Source organism: Alosa alosa, chromosome 17, assembly GCF_017589495.1.
Source record: "Alosa alosa isolate M-15738 ecotype Scorff River chromosome 17, AALO_Geno_1.1, whole genome shotgun sequence".
In the NCBI taxonomy this organism is placed as follows: Eukaryota; Metazoa; Chordata; class Actinopteri; order Clupeiformes; family Clupeidae; genus Alosa; species Alosa alosa.
Window position 1 is genome coordinate 7,153,829 of NC_063205.1, and position 21,601 is coordinate 7,175,429.

General features: G+C 42.1%; 2 protein-coding genes and 1 pseudogene across 2 annotated transcripts in view; all 3 read right to left on the reverse strand.

Moving 5' to 3' along the window:
• selenoo2 (selenoprotein O2) overlaps positions 1 to 16,766 on the reverse strand; it is a 34,430-nt gene extending 17,664 nt beyond the window's left edge. The window contains exons 1-7 of the mRNA XM_048268785.1: positions 15,863 to 16,766; positions 15,070 to 15,273; positions 14,467 to 14,644; positions 14,017 to 14,147; positions 13,575 to 13,852; positions 12,983 to 13,116; positions 12,383 to 12,414 (exon numbers count right to left, since the gene is read on the reverse strand). Coding sequence (XP_048124742.1) covers positions 12,383 to 12,414; positions 12,983 to 13,116; positions 13,575 to 13,852; positions 14,017 to 14,147; positions 14,467 to 14,644; positions 15,070 to 15,273; positions 15,863 to 16,317 — 1,412 coding nt within the window. The 5' untranslated portion in view covers positions 16,318 to 16,766. The remainder of the gene's footprint in view (positions 1 to 12,382; positions 12,415 to 12,982; positions 13,117 to 13,574; positions 13,853 to 14,016; positions 14,148 to 14,466; positions 14,645 to 15,069; positions 15,274 to 15,862) is intronic.
• On the reverse strand, positions 3,060 to 7,605 carry LOC125310679 (annotated as a pseudogene).
• A 2,424-nt stretch (positions 16,767 to 19,190) lies between the features above and the next one.
• LOC125310759 (tetraspanin-7-like) lies at positions 19,191 to 21,432 on the reverse strand. The gene has a single exon (XM_048268433.1). It carries the CDS (start codon positions 21,427 to 21,429, stop codon positions 20,299 to 20,301), a length of 1,131 nt encoding a protein of 376 aa, XP_048124390.1. The 5' UTR covers positions 21,430 to 21,432; the 3' UTR covers positions 19,191 to 20,298.
• Positions 21,433 to 21,601: the final 169 nt, after the last annotated feature.

The window sequence follows — 21,601 nt, forward strand, 5'->3', positions numbered from 1 at the left end:
AAAGCGACTAACAACATGGTAAACAGTAAGTTTTAGAACAATTCTCACAATTTTAGGACAGTTTAAAAAACATTAGAGTACAGTAAGAATAAGTGCGTTGGTGAGTGCTGTTTTAACAGTTACTTGTCAGTTTAAAACGGCTGGTGAGTGCTAGGATCAGTAAGACTTGTTGTAAGTGTTGCTATGAGAGTAGATGTTCTCTAAAGAGCTGGGTCTTCAGGAGTTTTTGAAAGTGAAAAAGGATGTCCCTGCCCTTTGTAGGAATCTGGCAGTGTGTTCCACCAACGAGGAACAACAGATGAGAAAAAGTTTGATTGGCTTGAGCGCACCGGTGGTAGAGCTAGACGCCGCTTAGTCCAGAGGAGCGCAGCGGTCTGGAGGTAGTGTAAGTCTGTATGAGGGCATTCAAGTAGGTGGGAGCAGAACCGAGACTACTTTGTAGGCAAGCGTTAGAGACTTGAATTTGATGCGGGCCGCCATAGGTAGCCAGTGTAGCTGGATGAGCAGCGGGGTAACATGTGCCCTTTAGGTTGGTTGTAGACCAGGCCCGCCAAGGTTCTGGATCATCTGAAGTGGTTTCACTGCGCAGGCTGGGAGACCTGTCAGGAGGGCATTACAGTAGTCGAATGGGTGAGATGACTATTGCCTGAACCAGAAGTTGGGTAGCATCTTGAGTCAAGTAAGTCCTGATTTTCCGTGATGTTGTAGAGTGCTAAACGGCATGACCGGGCTTAATTGAGGCAACATGATCTTAGAAGTTTAGTTGGTTGTCGAGAACAACTCCTAGATTTCTTGCAGTCCTGGTCGGTGAAACAGACAGGGAGTCAAATTTGATGTTGATGTCGGGTGTATGGTAGGTTTAGCTGGGATGACCAGCAGTTCAGTCTTTGAGAGGTTCAGCTGGAGGTGGTGTGCCTTCATCCATGTAGCTATGTCTGAAAGGCAATCCGAGATCCGTGCTGAAACCAGGGGTCGCCAGGTGGAAAGGACAGATAGAGCTGTGTGTCGTCTGCATAGCAGTGGTATGGAGAAGCCGTATAACGGATAATCTGTCCCAAGGAGGTGGTGTAGATAGCAAAGAGGAGGGGGCCCAGCACTGAGCCCTGGGGGACCCCTGTGGTGAGATGGTGAGGTGCAGATAGCTGACCAAGCCATGATAATGCTAAACGAAAGGCCCTGTGAGGTAGGATTCAAACCAGGAGAGAGCAGAACCGAGATTCCCATGTCAGCGAAAGTATAGAGAGAAGGATACGGTGATTAACCGTGTCAAAGGCAGCCGATAAGTCAAGCAGGATGAGTACTGATGACCGAGCGGTCGCCTGGCTTCTTTTAAGGCTTCTGTTACAGACAGCAGAGCCGTTTCGGTAGAGTGGCAGCTTTTTGAACCCAGACTGATTTGGATCCAGAAGGTTGTTCTGTGAAAGGAAGTCAGAGACCTGTTTGGAGACTGCTCGTTCAATGCCTTTGGATAGGAAAGGCAGTAGTGAGACTGCCTAGTAGACAGGGCGGTAGTTCTCGACTTGAGCAGGGTTGAGAGAAGCTTTCTTAAGTAACGGTGTTACCGGGCCATTTTGAACGCTGTTGGAAATGTGCCGGAGGTTAGCGAGGCATTGATCACATGTGTGATAGCTGGAGCGATGGTTTATCTATTTATTTAAATGCATTTTACCTTACTTTTATCCTTATTGTACTTCTATTACTTTAAGTTTTCTTTTTAAATGTTGCTTTTATTTTATCTTCCATTCTTATTTCTTTCTTACTTATTTCATTACATTTACCTTATTCATGTTTTTAGTTGTTTTACTTCATTCATATATTTGATTATTTCTTATTCATTTTTTTAAATCATTTTACGACTTTTATTATATTTTGAATATTGTGATTTGCTGATGCTTGCTGAGTTCAACTGATGATGTAAAGAACATTGAACTGCCTTGGTAAGAAATGTGCTATATACTGTAAATAAAACTGCCTTGCCTAAATCGAGAGAGAGAGAGAGGAGAGAGAATATAGAGAGAGGAGAGAGAGAATATAGAGAGAGGAGAGAGAGAGAGAAAATATATATAGAGAAAATATATATAGAGAGAGGAGAGAGAGAGAAAATATATATAGAGAAAATATATATAGAGAGAGGAGAGAGAGAATATAGAGAGAGAAAATATAGAGAGAACATTTATATATATATATATAGAGAGAGAGAAAATATATATAGATAGAGGAGAGAGAAAATGTATATGTATATATCTATATATATACATACACACATATATATATAGATATCTATATCGAGAGAGAGAGAGAGCGAGAGCGAGAGAGAGAGAGAGAGAGAGGTTAGGCAGTGCACGCAACGTCACAGGACCTAACAGCATCAACTGGCCCACTGAAGCCTGGTCTCTATCAAATAGCCGTCCATTCCATCAATCAATGAATCAAATCTTTATTTCAGACACCAAAAGGGTCCATAGCATTTAGGAAATGTATAAATATATTGGGCATACATAAATCAGAACAAAAAAAAGTAAAAGGTGTTTTGTGTGATCATGCCAAAGACTACATCCATAATGACCCAGAGACACAAGGAACAGGAGGCGCAAACAGAAGTAGCACACAGAGATTGACATTTAATGAAACTTTATTTATACTTAATATACCACTTTATTCCTACATAATATGCACTCAAAGCATAGTCAGATCCCAGTTAGTAGGCCCAATACACACAGAACGTAGACACAAGGCACATGGAAGAAGTCCAGACTGTTAAAACGATCAGCAGCCACAGAACAGAAACTGATCATAAATCAAAACGTTCACAAAGCAAGGCAAAGAATATTCCAAAATCTAAAAGAGCAGTACTCCCACAAAAAAAGATCCAGAATGGTCGGCCAGGTCTGTGGCGGCCCATTTTATGCACAGTATGTTGGGCCACTCCACAGGGTATAGACATGTGTGTGTGATTATGTTTACTCACTCTTCTAAAATATCAATAGCCTGATCACATCAGTCACCTCAACTAGATATACTGCAAAGCTGTCCGTGATGCGACTGCCGCCAAGATAAAGTGAGAGAACTAAGAGAAATAAGAACACAATTTTCACTCAATGAAATTACTGGAGCAAGCACAGAAATCTTACTGGACCAGAAGCCTGAGTGTCTCAGATTAAACCCTCTGAGTGTCACACTGGATGAGGTGTCCTCACACAGACTTCACCATCATTTGAGTGGCTTGTAGGGAGTATGGGGCCGGGCCTTTCCACGTCGCCAGTGCACCCTGGCGCCCAGCCCTCGTTGTCCCCCGCTGGGTGCCAGTCTCCATGGAGGTTGGCTGAGCCACAACGGCTGAACCACCAGCCGCCCCACCCTCTGATGAGCTGCATTTCGGCCAGCGATGTCTCTAAAGATGCACGGGGAGCAGCCGTCATTGTCTCGGTCCTTTGTGCTGAATCCAAAGCCATTCTGGTCAATACCACTGTATGCTCCGCGTATAGCATCACCTGGTCAGTATGAGGATTACATAGGCGATCAGGAACAATATCAACATCACTTCAGAGGTTTCAGGTAATGCTAGCCACTCTATTTTGTTGTGTGGGTATAGCCACTAGTTTTTGACTTGAATTATTTTTCAGCAAAAATAAAAAAAATAAAATAAATTAGCTTTGTTAATATTCACAGACATATTAAAAAGTTGCGAACATAATCTCATCTAAATTTGCAGTCATATTTCCATACCTGCAGTGCCTTTATAAGTTCCGACACTCAGTTGGTAGGCCGCCGCCTCATCGCCAATTCTGAAATCTCTGTACTCTGCAAAAGCTGATCCCCCCTCAAAGTCCCACAGGCCTACTCTGAGGATGGACTTCTGATCATTGCTCCTGGTAAGAGCCCACACTTTGGCCAGGCCCAACCAGTGATCCTCTGAAACGAGAGCCAGTTACAGTTATGTGAATGCTAGTACTGTACTTCATGGCACTGGGATCCACTGATCTTCATCTTAGCACAGCTGGAGTCATCTCTTGCAAATGTGTTAACACTCTTTTTCGAACCACTTAACATAGCTTTCAAAGACTCCAAACTGTGTGAACAAATGGGAAAGATTTATTCACAGCTAACAGATATTGCTTGAAAGTCTTTTACACAATTCTTCAATCAGCAATCACTCCTCATTCATAAAAGATACCACCTTTGCGTTGCTATTGCACTAAAGTGACTTAGTACGCATACTGAACAACTTACAGGCTTTTGCAGGCAATCCACTTAATTATGCTGTCTGTACGGATTGTTCTGAGAAACACACTTATAGTGCAAATATTAAGGATGATTAATGCACCTTGAGAAAAGCGTAAAGGTTTGTTTGATGGGTATACTGATCATATATACGGTATATCTGGTGGTAGTGATGCTGTAGATCAAAAGGATGCTTATAGAACATGACAAATTAATTAATAAATGAAGGCAACAGAGCGGTCCCAGGGCCTTACTTTCGAGGTATCCAAAGCCATGTTTGTACTCTGCCCAGTTTCTTTGGAAGGATACTTCCCCCCCTGTACGTCTCTGGAACACTGTCCAGCCCCCATCGGCCAGCATCTCACAGTACACCTGCGTAAGGGTCAAACAAAAGGTACGTACACTGTCAGAAAAAAGTGACAGTTGAGGTTCTCTAAGGTTCAACATTTGCCAATGTATTCCACAGGGGTCACAATTGAATGCTTCTCAATTATACATGTACATAGCTGAGGTAAAAAAAGAAAAAGAACTCTGCATCAATTTGATGACGTATTTTATGGAACAGTTTAAGAACAGTGTCTGGCTGCATATAATCATTGAAAGAATTGGAAACATTTTCACCAGTACCTTGAAAGGTACTGGAACTCCTTTCGGCTGTATAATGTAAATTCCACTTTGAGCATTAGGACTGGAATCTTTGATGGCTGTACAGTCTTGGCCTGAAAGTCATGAGTGGAGAAGATCATAATCTAAACTTTTTTCAGGATTTACAGCAAATTGTTAATTTGGAACTTTTTATTGCTCACGATACACAGACTCAGTGTTGCAATACCTTGAGACGTTAATGTGGGTTTTTGCACCTGGAAGTTGATTAAATAGAATTAAAATGAGCTATAATGTAAAAAAATTAACCGATGAAGTTAAAACTGAAGTCATTCTCTGGCCAGCATGTCTTTAGGATAGCCTTACCTTATGCTGATGGGTCTGGTCAGTAAAGGTGCAGCAGAGAAGCAGCAGTCCAGCTATTGCTGACAGCTTTCTTTCCATCTGATTGCAAAAGAGAATTAGTTCACATCTAAACTGATTGTGGAATAACCTGCTCATTTCAGGTTCTCTCTGACACAGCTGTTAGAAACATGTTGCACAGAAAAAGAAACACTTAATCAGCATATTGCATATTTTTACAATATAAACCATGTTAACTTTACACAGTTGAAAATAGTTTTTTACACTAGTTGACAGTAGGTTGTTACTTGACTAGTCAATGTGACCACAGGCCTATGTTTATAAAGGCTTTGCTAAATGCTAGTGTAAAATACACAATCTGAATCTACTCACAGTTTCTTGTTTCAAAGTTCCAAAGTGTGTTCACTATTCTGCCGTGCAAAGGCAAAAGGCCGTAACTTCAGTTATCAAAAATGAGTGTCATTTTTGGAACAATGGGCATCAATTTTATCATGTGGACAAATATCTTGAGTCAATTTTGTTGTTTTCTTATCAAAATAAGATGCTGTTTTTGGCGTAACTTCAAAAAGCAGAGGGTAAGCCAAGGCATAGCCCGTAACATCAGTTGTGGTTCTTTAGCTTTGTTTCATGGGCTCTATAGAACGCTGGAATTAAGTTACAGTGCACCGTAATTTCAGCGCAGCAAACCATATTAACATTGGTGGTGGGTAAAACAAAGGCAGAGTGTCTTATGCCTATGTATTATATGTAGGCCTAATTGAAGCACTTCAGCCACACTTCAATAAAGTGTGACCTAGTTAACTGTTCCTGATCCACAAATAGCCTACATGATAGATGTTGTGCCAGGCGACTGCAAGACACCATAAATGTCTCAAAGCCTGGATACTATTAACTAGTAGCCTAGTACACATTTTCTCGTGCCATACAGGGTGGCTAGCTGCCTGCCAATCTGCAAGTCCACTCACTGGCAGAAAACAAAGCGAGTGGGTTGGGACGCCTCACGATACACCTCCCCGTCCCTCCCCGGCGAGGAGAACATGTCGCACACAAACTAACCCAGCAGATAGAACTTAGATTGCAGCTTACCTTTAACAAAATCCATGGAAAACAACATCCACTGAGAACACAAATCCATTGTTTAAATCCATCTCAAGTTTTCAGCAAGCCCATTCGCAATATAATTATGTGCAGGCTAGCTAGCCTAAAATCTATAAAAGTGCAACGTTGTTCGGATGTTGTCATTCAATTTTAAGTGTCACTATGAGTAAGCTATTAGCTAAAGCTAGACAGTGTTGGTTGCAAAATATTTGACTCCCATACGAACAAAACTACACAGCATGTCCTTAAGTCGATGTCCCTTTAATTTGTCAAGAAAGAAATCCAATCAATGTGTGACTCCTCCGCCGCCCGCACGACACAGACAGTAAATTATTATGTGTCCATGAGTAGCAAAATTCCTGTAATTGCATACGTTTCCAATGGCATTGGCTTGGATCATTTTGTGGCTGTTTTTTGGTTTTCTGGCTCTTAAAGTGTTATTTTACTTAAATTAAGTACAACGATAAAGTTTTAAAAAGTTCCAGTGTAGCCTTCTCATTATTTTGTAATATTCTGTTGATGGAGGCCTAATATTAAGCCTTACTAGACAAAACTCACTAAATGTTATCTTAAGGCTATCATTGTTATCATATAAATGTTTCTATAGAGTGATAAAAGTCCAAATGGTCAATAAATTAGAAGTTAAGGTATTTTGCCTTTGTATGACCCATTATTGTTTTGCAGATAATGCAAAGGCAGAGTACAGTAACTTCCAAATAAGGGTCAAAGGTCAAGTTTGAGCTGATTTTTTTTTCCATGTAGATACATGTATTCATTATGACAATTACTTGGCAAATTTTCAGTGTCCTACCTATCATACAATTGGCTGGACAACAAAAAAACTTTAAAGTCATTTTTCTCAGTTTCACACTCTGGCGAGTTAAGGTCTTTTGCCTTTGTAGGGCAGTATTGCACAGGCAGTTCAAAGCCCAGCCTTTTCTAGTACCCAACCCCAGACGTTCTCCAGTTCCATTAGAATTCAAAGTATGTCCTCACTATGAAATGACTCAAATGCTGGGAACTAAACGAATGTGCTTACCATGTGAAGTTATGCTTGTTCAAAGGTTAAAACTGATTCCTGCTGTTCAGTAAATTACTCTTTTTTCTCCTTATCTCTCCTGAGTGGTTAGCAGTGCTGTTCTTTCAGGCCTGACTTCACAAACACTCAGAGCAAAAGCAAACACACATACACACATTTTGCACACCCGTGAAATGAGGGTGGAGCTTAAGACGTCATCCAATACAAGAGAGCCTTTCAACTGCTACGGGGCTCTCCAATCAGACTAATTACACCCCACTGTTCAAAGTGTGAGTATAAGTACAGTGATTGAATTGTCAATTAGAGTTAAAAAGTAACAAGGAACCTGTATCTTAGTGGATAGATTTACAATTGCTAACATAGTGAAATCAGAAAAAGCACTGTTCAAATATCAACTGAGAAACCAGGTAGTGACTTGCATTTGTTGTTTAATTCAGTAAGCAACTAACAGTCATGAAACACCTACACTGATAGTATTAAGATGAGACAGGACACACCTCCTATTAAGCCACAGCTGTGTGTTGATGGCCTACCTAGACAAACAGTAAGGCACTTAGCATACAGTCTGAAAGCTCACTACTGTATACTGCTGCGGTCACACACTATGCATCCTGTTAAAAACAAACAAACAAAAAACCCTGAAGTTATATAATACAGAGCCCCTAAACGTCCAGTTAAAATAAAATAAATAAATATAAAACAACTGATATATTGTGAGGTCAGTTTACTTAAACATGCACACAGAGATCATAAAGTGTGCAGAATACAGTTTCTATAACTTACTCGTGGGCACATTAAAGTAAATTGTGTGTGCATTAGAAGAATCATTTTCAGCGTACTAAAATGTGGGCACATTATTAAATTGAGCTCACAATGATACATAGAGTGCTCATCTAAAGTAAATTGTCTGCACATTACGTTGTGAACTCAATTTACTAAATGGGCACAGATGATAATAAATTATGCACACATTGTAATGAATTCAGAAAATTTGGCTAATCCACATAGTGGATAATCAATAAATCATGTCAAACATTGTTAAAGCACAATCAGGTCAAACATTTTAAAATGGCAGAAGGCAATCACTTTTCCCTGTGTATTCCCCCTAACAGCAAGCTACAGAAAATATTGAGCCTTTTATCCAGTTCTTAGGGTTTGATTGTGTTGGGTTTGGTAATGGCTATTGTGTGTGTTTTCACAATGACTCACTTCTGCCTTTATGATCAAGGGGATTATGTGTAGACCATAGTTGCACAAGTTGGTCTTTTATGCTGTAATAGTTTCTGAGTTGCTCAGTTTGTTCAATTTACTCTGTTTCTTCTCTGCTACGTAGCGCTGTGTGACATGTCAAAGATTTAACTAATATTGGAATCACTGTGTGGCACCACAGTTAACTACAATGAATGACTGATGTCACACAATAACCCAGTTGTCCAAAGTGGTGCCTCTGTATCCATTGCAGGAGACATAAGCATAATCCCATAATAAAACAGTGGCACCAACAAGTATATGTATTTATGACAAAACAGAAGCAGACAGAAAATATATGAATATATGGTGTATTTGCATTCAGCATTACAGATTTACATAATGAACAAGTCTCTAGTCCAGAAATCAGTGAGCTTTCTTCAACTTCATTAGTATGAGCATTATTTAAGGTTGTTATTTAGGTTCATACATATTTAAGCTTAACATAAAAAGGTATGTTTTATAGACGTTCCTTGTCATGACAGATGTAGTACTGCAGGCATGATTCAAGTACTATAGTGACCTAGATGTAAACAGTATAATGACACATACCGAAAACTGAGGAGCTGACGACGTTGTAAAGTACAGCAATACAAGAGCTAGGAACTTCAGAAAATCAGTAATTCTGATATTGCATGCTGTACCTAGATGATTATGTTTTTGTGTGCATGTATATAAAAGCTTAAAATCAGAAACACCCTTGTCCATCATGTTCAGACCTGTCACTGTTGACTGGTGGTCTGAGCAGTCATTTTCAACCACAGAAATGCCGAATTTTGTGTACACAAGCAAGAGCACAAAGTTGTATGGTATGTGCACACAGTGGACAGTCACAGGAAATGACCCGTCCACATCACAGTTGTCATCAAACGTATTACAATTCAAATCAAATATTTGGATACAAAGTGCCAGTACACACTTTAAAGTATTCACAGCAATAACAAATTTGACATCTCTGCTTCAGATACACAGTCTCTATGCATAATGTGATTACAAGGGTTTCCTGCCAGTTGCCTCTCCTCCCATGATAACCGCAGACTGACTGGAAGAAGGGAAAAGAAAAAAAGAGATGTTTATGATATAAACTCTCTTTATTCTTGCTGTTGATAGACTCCCGCCAAGGGAAAAATTCAGTCAAACCATCTATTTCCTAGGGCCCATGGCATATTCACATAGTAACAACTTCCTCAAATGCCTTGACTGAATTCAACCACCAATGTCAGCCTCAACATACAGTACGTGACCGGGATACAGTCTACAACCTCAGCACCTTCTCCGCAATCAGCTGGGGTTGGGGAGAGCCTATGAGGATCATGTAACGCAGACCTCCCTCGCCCAAGAGGGCGGCTTGCTGTCATAGGGGAGGCAACGTGCCACTGAGTCTGGATCCTTCCCGTTACGCTCCACTTCGGCTCCACCTGGTCCGCCAACACCACACGTCCCTTGATGAGCTTGCCCAAGCCAGCCAGGATGTTCCACACCAGGCTGTGCGGAGTAAGGCCTCTCAAGAAGCTTCAGAACCCGCTGAACCTACAAGCACCAAATTGTACATATCTTGTTTAAAAAGTCAGAAAAAGACGAAGTCTGGTCTCAGTTCTATATGGTTTTAATAAACTAAAGTGAGTAAAAAACAAGAGTCTAAAGCGGATTAGTATCTGACCTCTGAGAAGTCTCCTTTCTCTGCAGCTTCAATTGCATTCTGGGCAATGTAGTTGCGAAGAATGAACCGTGGGTTGGTGCTGTCCATAGTTTGGATCCTCTTCATGTTTAGTCTCTCCACATTGGGCTTGTCACACTCCTTCTCACACTCACGCGCCAACCTCCTCCTATTCAAGTTCAAAGAGGAAATGCAAAACAAAACATGGCATTCATAACATATCTCTACATCTTTCTCTGTACAACTTTGCTCACAAAAGCCTCCAACGTGCACCAGAGTTTGCATGTCGCCTAACCTGTATCGCTGATCCACCGGAGCCAGTCAGCCTCTGCTTGGCCGCCAGATCCTCCTTGTTGGTCTCCCAGCAGCTCCTTCAGCCTGCCGAGCTTCCCGCAGAGCTGCTTGGCCACCTCCGCTTGCTGGCCATGATGCTGAACATGGCTGGGTTAGCCTGGCTCATGGAGAGCATCATCTCCAACTCACTGCACACAGAATGCCGGACAGGGGAGAGGTGGAGAATGACAAAGGATAAGATGAAGTATACAGTGATCTTGTGTCAGAAGTGGTGAGCAGCTGTGTGCATAATGGCAAAGCTACTTCATTTCCATAACCTAGACCATTGGTTCCCAAAGATTAGGTCGCGACCCAATGGGTGGGGGCTGCAGGGAGATTTTATTTGGGTCGACAGCACAATTTATGTTGTGTAATAGGCCTAGCTTATACCATTTAGCCAGGAAAGCTAACAGTTTTTTTATTAGGATCTAGTTTGTTAACTACAGTCATGGCCCTCTGTGCAATTTTGCATTTAGAATAGCTTTGAAACTGGGGGGCGAACGCGTTGCAGAGGGGACAGCATGGACATCTCATTCGCAAAATGGAACATTTCTGTGGGGCACCTGCCATTGACCTCGCAGTTGCAAAATGCAAGCGACATGAATCAGCGCAAACATTAGCGGACAGCTGCTTCCGTTGACCTATTAAAATCTAGTTACCATGCTGTCAACTAAAGCAGACATACGTACTGTATACTAGACATGGCTATTCAATTTGAGCCATTGGCTGTCAATATTTTCGATTGTAGATACACTCTTTAAAGTTAATAGCAACTTCCTCACATTCCTTATTAATTCGGATTTAAAACGCACTACAGTGCATTATATTAGGCTACAATTTAAATGGACATTTTAAACGCTATTATTTCCTCTCGTTTTCCACCTCGTGAACTCTACTAGGATAGCCTACAATAAATGCTATTGCGCAAAAGCCTCTTGTTCCATTCTTACAACATAGCCTGTCACAACATACCGTGACAGGCGTATCTTTTCAGTAGTCATTTCCAACTTTCCACGCTGATGATGCTCAAAATGCAACACAACTGTGCTCAAAGCAGGATAAGAAAAAGCTGAGGTTGTGTGTTTGTACAAAACTTTTTACAGCTTTGAATATATTAACATTGTTTCATGTGTAATTGAGATTGCAGAATTGTGGGAAACCGAGTCAGTGCATCACCAATCCCTGTAATAGTAGTGGTAGTAGGCGCTATTACGTATATAGATATGGCACTGTAGAATGGTTGGGGGTGGGGGCATAGACAAGTTTGATAACCTGTGGCCTTAAACAATATTGGTGGTTGCATGTTTGCTCTGAAGTGAAATGGGTCGCGATGGTCTGTCATTTTTAAAAAGTATGTCCCCAGAAAAAAAGTTTGGGAAACACTGAACTAGACTACTCAAAAGGCTGTGCACTGGTCATTGAAAACTGGTCAATAGCAGTGGTAACACAGTCATAGTAATAGTAAAGCAGCAGTTTTGTTTTGTTTTTTTGATCGAATAAAAGCTACACTCTACTAAGACACTAACAAAGCCGCCCTCTGCACACTTTGTCATGCATAGACAATGCTATTTATAAGAATGGGAATATGACCCTTCCTAGTATAACCAAGTGAATGGGAGGGCGGTTTAATGAACACAAGGACTTCTCTCAGTTTTAAGTAGCAACTATTTTTGTTTTCAGGGATGCAATTAGTGCCAGGTGAACAAAGAAACTCTTATCAGTGTTTTCACATGGTTACTTGAGAGGAGAGACTGACAAACACAGACAGGCATTGTTGGCTCAGCAAGCTCAGTAAACCTGACACTACAGTAAGAACCTACCAATTCTCCAGTTGTGCTTGTCTTGCTATGCACTGCAAGCATTGTATTGAAAGGAAGACAAGGTATCATTAGGGAACAGCATATTCTCAATTACACTTTCCAGAACATTTAAGTTTTTACTTCATTTCTATGCACAATTGGCAAATGTGTTATTTACTGGCGACTCCTAACATATATTTGAACATTTCTAAAATGTTACAAATATACTAAGTCACTTTTGTGAACACTGATTTCACTAATAGTGACAATCTAGGCTACATCTGAGTAGTACTCAATAGAGTCTCAATTACAACCAATTTAGTTCAAGCCTAAGTTCAGCCGGGTCATGGACCATTCTAAGAGGGTGCTATCATCCACCATGGTTATGGACCATTCTAAGAGTGTGCTATCATCCACCATGGTCATGGACCATTCTAAGAGTGTGCTATCATCCACCATGGTCATGGACCATTCTAAGAGTGTGCTATCATCCACCATGGTCATGGACCATTCTAAGAGTGTGCTATCATCCACCATGGGCATGGACCATTCTAAGAGTGTGCTATCATCCACCATGGTTCCCTGCCCTCACCGGGGCTCCATGGTGGGATGGTTGGCCACCTTGAGCTCCTCCATTGGGGCACCCTGTTCCAGCAGGAGTCCCACCACCCGCTCCACCGTGGCCTCCTCCGCCTCGCCCTCCATGGGCCACGGCACCTGGCTCAGGAGGCGAAATGTGTTGGTGAAGTCAGCACCTTATGAGATGAGATGAGATGAGATGCGATGAGATGAGAGAGAGACGGAGAGAGAGAGTGATAGAGAGAGAGAATGAAAAACAAAAAACATGGATGACACAAAGGGAGAGATATGAAGAGCAGTGAAATGAAGCACACGGTCACCCAGTCTGGGCAATGAAAGAACATGTAAAGCTACTATCTATCTCCCCTGGGTACTGTCTCCCCTCCCCTGTCTTATGCCTAATATTTCAGATGACTCAGCGTGCACAGTGGTGTACACACCCTCTTTGCCAAGTAAAACAATCCTCTCCAAAGTACGTAGTCTCTTCTTTCAATTTTACAACCACTTTTTGAAGGCCGAACACATTTGAAGTGTACAAAAGAATGATAACCTGCTTTACCCTGTTAAAGTACTTATGTTATCCTTAATCTTCATAGTGTGTCTGCCCCACACACATTCATTCTAATACTAATACCTGTGTTGTACATTGTCCCTAGCAGGTCTTCCACCAGCTCCTGGTCCTCTGGCTCCTCACGCTGGAGGAGGCCCAGCTTCTTCCTCATGTTGGCCATGTAGAAGCGCTCGTACATGGGCATGTAGTCATCAAGGATGGCCCCAGCTTGCGACCCCTGTAACTCTTTCCCAAGAGCCTCTGCCAGACGGACAAGGTTCCAGCGACAGACGTACGGTTGAGCCTCGTAAGTGTAGCGTTTTCTTTTGTCTGAGGCATTGCATGCAAACTCAGGGTCAAACCTGACAGAGGGAGCAAAACAAAATAAACAGACAATCCTATGTTATGTGCCAAGTTAATCTCTGAATTGTTCCCAGTGAAGACCAATAGTTGTACTACATTAATGAGAAAAGTATTATTGTTTAGAACTGGGGTAACGTATTGTGCAGTGCAAGCTACAAAATACCTATCCATGAAGCCAAAAGGACCATAGTCTATAGTGAGACCCAGGATGCTCATGTTGTCGGTGTTGAGTACACCATGGCAGAAGCCCACACTCTGCCACAAGGCCACCAGCTTGGCTGTCCTCATGCTCACCTAAAATAACATGATATCATAAAATGGACATAAACATTTCAAACATCCAAACAAAGATCCTTGATTACTAGCTCCGCTTGAACCCTCTCTGATGCAAACATAGTCTGGAGAATTCCTGATGCATATAGATATTTATGACATCAAAATATCACAGGCTTTGTATGGAGCATTATACATTATATTTATTGCTAGTTTGTATGCATTTTATACTTAATGGAGACATGCCATTTAAAATAAACAATTAAGTACATAAAACAAGTTTGGTTTCATGGCTAAATGTTGTAATTTGTTATTTATTTAGCATAACATTTCTTCCTACCTCTTTGAAGAAGGCTGCATTTCTCTCCTTGCGATCTGAATGGCTCTTCTGGATGTTGGGGTAGAAGGTCTCGATCACATAATCCAGCAGCTGGGCACGGATGTCATGGCGACCCACACTGGGGCCCTGCCTGTTGGTGAAGTCATCAACAGGGTGGAAGATCTCAAATGACCCGAACCTGGGTAAACAAATGACAACAGATTTGTTTATTTACTTGTTTGTTTTCAAAACGGTGCATGGTAAATTTTAGTTTCAAGGATGTATACGAGTTGATTAAAATGGGCTTGCATAACTTCAGTGACATAAATTGCTCTAAATGTGTTGCAGTGAGATGCAGCATTCTGATTTAGAAGACAAATACTCGCCATTTTTATAGCTGCCTCTGTGCCAGATCCAAATGCCTTGTCCAATATTTGATCTGACAGTAGCAATAAATCTTGAGAAGCTCACTCGTAGCTGCAAACAGCTTTATGCTCTTGTTGCCCAGTGACATTTTGGACATTACAAAATCATTGCCCTGCAGTACTGCAGCAAAATACCAGGCCCAGCTCAGCTTTCAGCTTTCCACTGGATCCAGAACAGGTAAGCAAAGTGACCCTTCACCTGATGAATGTCGGGGCGATGCGCAGGACAACTGAGCACCTCTCAGGCTGTGGGTTTCCACTGTAGAAAACATCCCGCATCACATAGGTGTCAGAGGTCACGAGGGAGCCTGCACGGGTAGTGGGCACTCCCAGGGCAAACATGGCTTCACTGCACAGAAACTCACGAATGCTGGAGCGCAACACTTTACGCCCATCTGACTGCCTGCATCACAGGGAGAATAAACTAGTCATAGTAATAGCAACCAGCTTTACTGATAGATAGATAGATAGATAGATAGATAGATAGATGGATAGATAGATACTTTATTGATCCCCAGGGGAATTTCAAGGCCTTGTGTTGACGATCTGTAAATAATGCATTACATTTAAAAGAAAGATCTTTTTTCCACTGAGTGAGAGGCAGTGTGATATTTCTTGTGCAAGGAGAGCACGAGTGTGCCTAATCCATTAAGCAGCTCCAGAATGGAGGCAGGCTGCCACATTCTGGCGATTAGGGTATTAGGGCCAAATGGGTAAGGTTCTAGAATGTCTTGAGAACTGTCAGTATTATTCATGAATACATTTTTTTTTTATCTTCTGAAAAAAGGCTAACTAACTATGCAGTTAAAATCAACCTGTAGCCAAGCAGTAAATAAAGAAATATTGAGACAAACTGAATTTAGCACTAACATCACAAAACTATAAAAATCTAAAAAAAAAAACAAAAAAAAAAACAACATCAGCATTATTTTTAACTTTTACTTTGTTATTAACGTTTTCGTGGTTTCACGTAGGCCTACTGAACACAGTACCTGGAGTATGGTGTCAGTCCAGCCCCTTTAACTTGGATTTCCCATCGTCCACACGGGTTGTCATGATTTTGGCCGCGGGATTCCACTTCGCCTAAATAGCAGACCGCTCCATCACCCAGCTGTCCAGCAAACTGACCGAACTGGTGACCGCAATAGCAATGAGCAGCGGGCTCGGAACCTGGCATCAGTTTCGAGCCACTGAGGTACTCTGCACCATGAGAGTCTCTCAATACATCCTCTGCACTCAGTCCCAGCAAAGACAAAGCTGGTTCCGACACTGCCACAAATTTGGGGTTGTCAAGCGACTGCGGCGTAACTCGAGAGAAACAGGCCCCTTTCACGGTCCTCGACCCGGGTTCCCTCGATGAATCCACAGGTAGTGTTCGCAAAACAACATTATTAAAAGCGAGACGTTCAAGAGGTGTACGACTGAGCACGGAGCCCATGAGGTCCATGTCGAGAGTGGAAAACACCACTCAAATGCTGACCTCCTCTGGATTACTATTACGCGTAGCCTAGGCTATGAGTGCAGAGGTCTACGACCGAAAAAAAATAACCCTCATCTGCTGCTGCAGTTTAGAGGAGGATTAATCCACTCAAGCTCCTGGCACAATGTATTTGCGCGAGAACGAGTGCCACGGTTTTGCGACATGTAAGATATGTAACGTGTCTAAATAGTTGCCGACTCATAATTAATCATTCATCCGATCCTTCCAAACCAAACAGTGTAAAAGTCCAAACAACATACTCTTTGACATCCACCTTTTTTGTTTGGTGTAACTTGTTATTGTATCCTGTCTGAAACAGAGACCGAGAAATGAAAGGTGCCATTTGTTCTCCAACCCGTTCGTATCTAGCCTAGGCTATTTAAATTAGATTCAACTCTATTGTCATCGTGCAGAGTACAATACAAAGCCAACGAAATGCAGTTTGCATCTAACCAGAATTGCAAAAAAGCAGAAAAGTGCAATGTGATAGGCCTATACAAAGTATAGACAGGTGATGCATAGGCAGGACAAGAATAAAGTACAGTGTAGACAGTAGTATGCAATAGGTTTACAGAGGATGGTTTAGAGTAATATAAATTAGATATAAATATGTGCAGTGTATAGATATAAGAGCAGAATAAATATGGCAACTAAATGAATAATGTGAACAACATGTACAGATGTGCAATGTAGTAGCAGTAAGAATAATATAGAGATATGCACTGTATTAACAGAATATAGTATGAGAAAAAACAGAATAAATATGGTAGTATGAACCATATAGACATATATGTACAGTATGTACAGCTATGTGCAGTGTGGTTACAGTACCATTGTAGTGCAGATACAGTATTATAAGAGTATTAAGAATAAGTGTATGTGCAGGATGGATAGTATGAAGAGCACTAGAATAAGGCTATGTATAAGTGTAATTAAAGTATGTATTTGTAAATAAATAGAACACTATGGGTGGAATTGTCCTCATATGGTCTCATCGTTGTCCCTTTTTCAACAGAGTGGAGCATGATTTCAATGATATAAAGCATGATTTCGATATAGAATAAATGACTAGCCTAATAATGCAAACAGAGTAGTAGTCTACAAGTGAGGTGTTTAATTATGGCCTTCCATACATACCCAATGTCAAAGCCACTGTTACCACTGAAGCTTTTGTGTGAATAGTATTTGCTTTTTCGAGTGTCAATTTGTGTGTATTGTCTTGACAAAGTGTATTTGTGCGACTATTATTAGGGGTCCAAGTACAGAAGTAGTTCCCTGTAAACTTCTGAAACTAACACCAACTGTATTTCCGTTTCCATGCCAACATTTTCCTGCCATTTTAAAAAATCTTCTCAGAGGCCATTCTTCCAAGTGGTATGCTATACAACTACAGAATAACACCAACAATTGTTTTATTGGTTGCTCCTCTTCAGAGTTACACATCAGTAAAATGTATTTGCCCATAATGGTTCTAGAATCTATTATCATTACCTTCTCAGATAAAGTTCCAATCACAACCAAACCAAACACCAAATTCTGTGAAATGCCACACATGGAGGGTGCTAAAACTGCCACATGTCAAGATCTCAAGATTCGCTAAACGCTTCACGTGGAAATGTGTAATGTGGTGTGCTATACTTTGCCCCATTTCCTCAGTGACCTTTAACCTTTTCCTGCTTAAGCACTTATTCCATTTTGCTTGGACACCAATAATCACAGCTTGCATTTATATTTATTTCTATAATAATAATAATAATAATAATAATAATAATGATAATAATAATAATGATGATAATAATAATATTATCAATTATGCTGTTTTTCTACACACATCTCAGCTGTCTCTCCGGCTACAGGCCTAAATGAAAAGCACAACAGTGTGTTCCCATAGATCTAACTCTCTTGAGAGTAAATGAGATGCTGTTTAGATGCCCATTACTCTTCAGCATGTCAGGCCACATAGAGTGGGAGACAATATTGGTCGCCTCTGCCTGAGACAATTTAGCACCTCGCTGCACATGGATCGGGGGGTTAGAGACATAAAAATGGGTTTGCTGCGTCAATGTCTCTTAAAACCCAGAGGATTTTATGGTTCTACTACCAGTTATTTGGGAAAGCGAGTAAATGCACAACCAAACCATTCAGCTGCAGCTTCTATTTCAGTGGATCTTGAGTTTGGATTTTATCCTGTATCTCTCACCGCAATCAACTTCTGTGATCTACCTTGTTATGCTCAGTGAGTTAGAGCGATTTTGAATTTAAGCCACATAACAATGATCTTGTTCAGTGCCTCTTTATGAGAGAGTTGGCGCGTTAACTTTCAGCTCTGTGAGTCTGTAGATGCAGTAGATGTGTAGTGCAGTTATCCTGGCGGCCCTGGACATTTGAATTGATAGGAATGTTTTGGCCAAACTTGTCAGACCAGATCAATTTCAAGTCAAGGGAAAGCCCATGACCACAGATCTTCTGCTCGCATATAGATTGATTGGATTTATTTATTTATGTATTTATTTATTTATTTATTTTTGTTGGGGGGGCAGTATACCAAGTAATGAATATATAGACTCTTAAACGAATGTTTACAAAATGTTTGGTGCACAGATTTAGAGGCTGGAGGGATAGACCTACTAGATGGCACAATCATACTACTAACCCAATTTGAGCCATTTTGTATTTTTTTATTTACATACAGCACATCCTTACAGTCTGCTGAACTGCAGATGTTTATCTTTCTCTTTCTCTTTTAAAGTTTTTTTTTGTTCTGTTGCTCACACAAATTCATTCCATGAGGTAAATGACCTCAGATAACTGTTTCCTTCATGTCATCAGTAGCCATCTGATACAGTATCTGATACATTTTATTTGATTTCAACGGCAATAATGTCAGCTAAGACAAGGACAAAAAGATTTGCACCATCCTGATATACAAGATAGATGTGTAGTGACCTCAGTGGCAAATCAAATTCTGATTTATTGTTATCCACAATCAATATGGGAAACATATATGAATAATCAATTAATAATACACATGACAAGGTGATTCTTAAGTGGGATATACAATAAACAGATATTGATTTCCTTGGCATGTCTTGGCCTTGGCATGTCATTACGTTAACATTATTTCCATTTCTATAGCTATTGCAGTGGATAACAGCCGTATTGCACCTGAACAATTTTCATGATGCATATTTGTAAATTAAAGTAAAATATCACACACATTTATATACATTTTTTATAATACTCAATACAATTTCTACAGATAACTTGTATTTTCAAAGTAGTTATCAAATTAGTAAATGTTTTGTTACAATTACCAATATTTTGTTTTACATACCCAAAAGATGTCCCGTTGTGAATATCCCTTGTATTAATTAATCCCATATTCTCTTGTGTTGTGCTCTTAACTTTTTTGAGTGCTTCTTAAAGGATGTGTTATTATTCATTCACTATCTGAAATGCCTTAAGGATATAATACTTGAAGTAGCGTGAAACATACTCATTTGTAAGTCCATGCATAAATAACTATATACAGAAGTAAATCTGATAAAGGTCTTGGTTACCTTAGTGATAGTTGTATTTAGTTTTTTTCAAGTACAGTTGTTTTTGTACTGTCTCTGCTGTCCTGTGTTATACAGTATTAACTCGAAACAATCAGAATCAGCAGGATAGAGATGTTGGCATTCCTTCAGTAGGCTATCTATCTAAAGTGTCCAAATGGATCAGGAATGGCTCATGGATATCTAACAATGGTTTCACAATAACGACAGCAATGACTGCAAACATATTAATGGTTTGTCCATTTGGTCGAGACTGTAGTTTGGAATTCAGGTGGTCAGGTGAATTTCGACCAGCTGTGCACTTCCATGGCACAGTCCTGAGGCACAGCCCTGTCCAGTTATGGTAGTGCAGAGGTCACAGGGATCCCAGTGGGTACGCGACCCACACATGTTAATGAACTCCTGGTCGCTGTAACCGAGGTGCCAACCGGTTGGCGAGTAGGCATGCCAGTGTGATGCCTGCGACTTGGATGAAAGCCAGCCCAAGCACAGTTGCAGCGATGTGAAAGACATTGTCGTTGACAAAGCTGAACACTTTCCGGAAGCATCCGTGCGGATGGATCCCAGCAGCTGCCGCCACTCCTTGGCTGCCCCCCTCCGGCAGCGGTCGGTTGCGACAGCCCTTACGTCGCACGCAGCAGCTGTCGGGCACCGACGTCCAGGTGATGTTCCCGGGCAACACTGCCGAGCCGCCAGAGAAATCTTGGGTTGCCCAGTCAGAGCTGAGCCAGTCGTGCCATCCCTCGGCCCCGCAGCACTCGAGCACCCTCTGAAGGCTGTCCAGGGCGTCAGCCCGACCGTCGTCCTCGCCGTAGGCTGCCACTGCCTGGTGCAGGCCACTGCGGAAGCCCCCGGCAATGTCCTCGCGGTAGAAGAGCCCGGAGAGGCCGGCGGCAAGCCCGCCCATCAGTGCGGCCAGCTGGAAGAAGCCATAGGCGCGTAGCAGGCATGGCAGGTTGGCGGCCACCCCCAGGCAGCCCAGGAATCCCCAGGCGGTGATGGCAGCGCCGGTGGCCAGGAGAATGAGCGGCGCGTTGGGGTAGCGGTTGGACGACAGCAGCATGTAGTCGGCCAGGGAGGCCTGCGCCCACACGCCCAGTGTGAAGATGGCCAGCCCGGCCGCCCAGAACATGCAGCTGAAGGCCAGCAGCGCCAGCCGCAGTAGGGGCATGACGCCCACCGCCCGGCAGCATGGTGGGGCATTGCCCACGTGGGCCACTGGGGGCGCCAGCGAGGCCTCGGAGCACAGCGACAAGGAGAGACGCTGCTGCTGCTGCTGCTGCTGCTGATGCTGTTGCAGCTGCTGTTGCAGCTGCTGCTGCGAGTCGTGCTGATCCTGGAAGGGTGAGAGCAGGTATCCGGGGAGCGCCGACGGCCGGCGGGAGACTGCCGTAGGGGTGAGGAGGCTCGGACCCCTGGGCGAGGACAGCCGTCGTGCTGCGTGCTGCTCGCGCTCCCACTCGCTGGATCGGCGTGGGCTCGGCCGCGCTGACAGCGAGTCGTAGGGCAGTGCACAGCTCATGGCCCCGGCTTTGGCTTTATCTACCTCCTCTCTCTCTCTCTTTCTCTCTCTCTGTCTCTCTCTCTCTCTCTCTCTTTCTCTCTCTCTCTCTCTTACGCTCTCGCTCCTCCCTATTGCCCGATTCCCTTTGTTCCCGTGTCTTGTGCAGATGTCCCCCCCTTCTCACTAACTA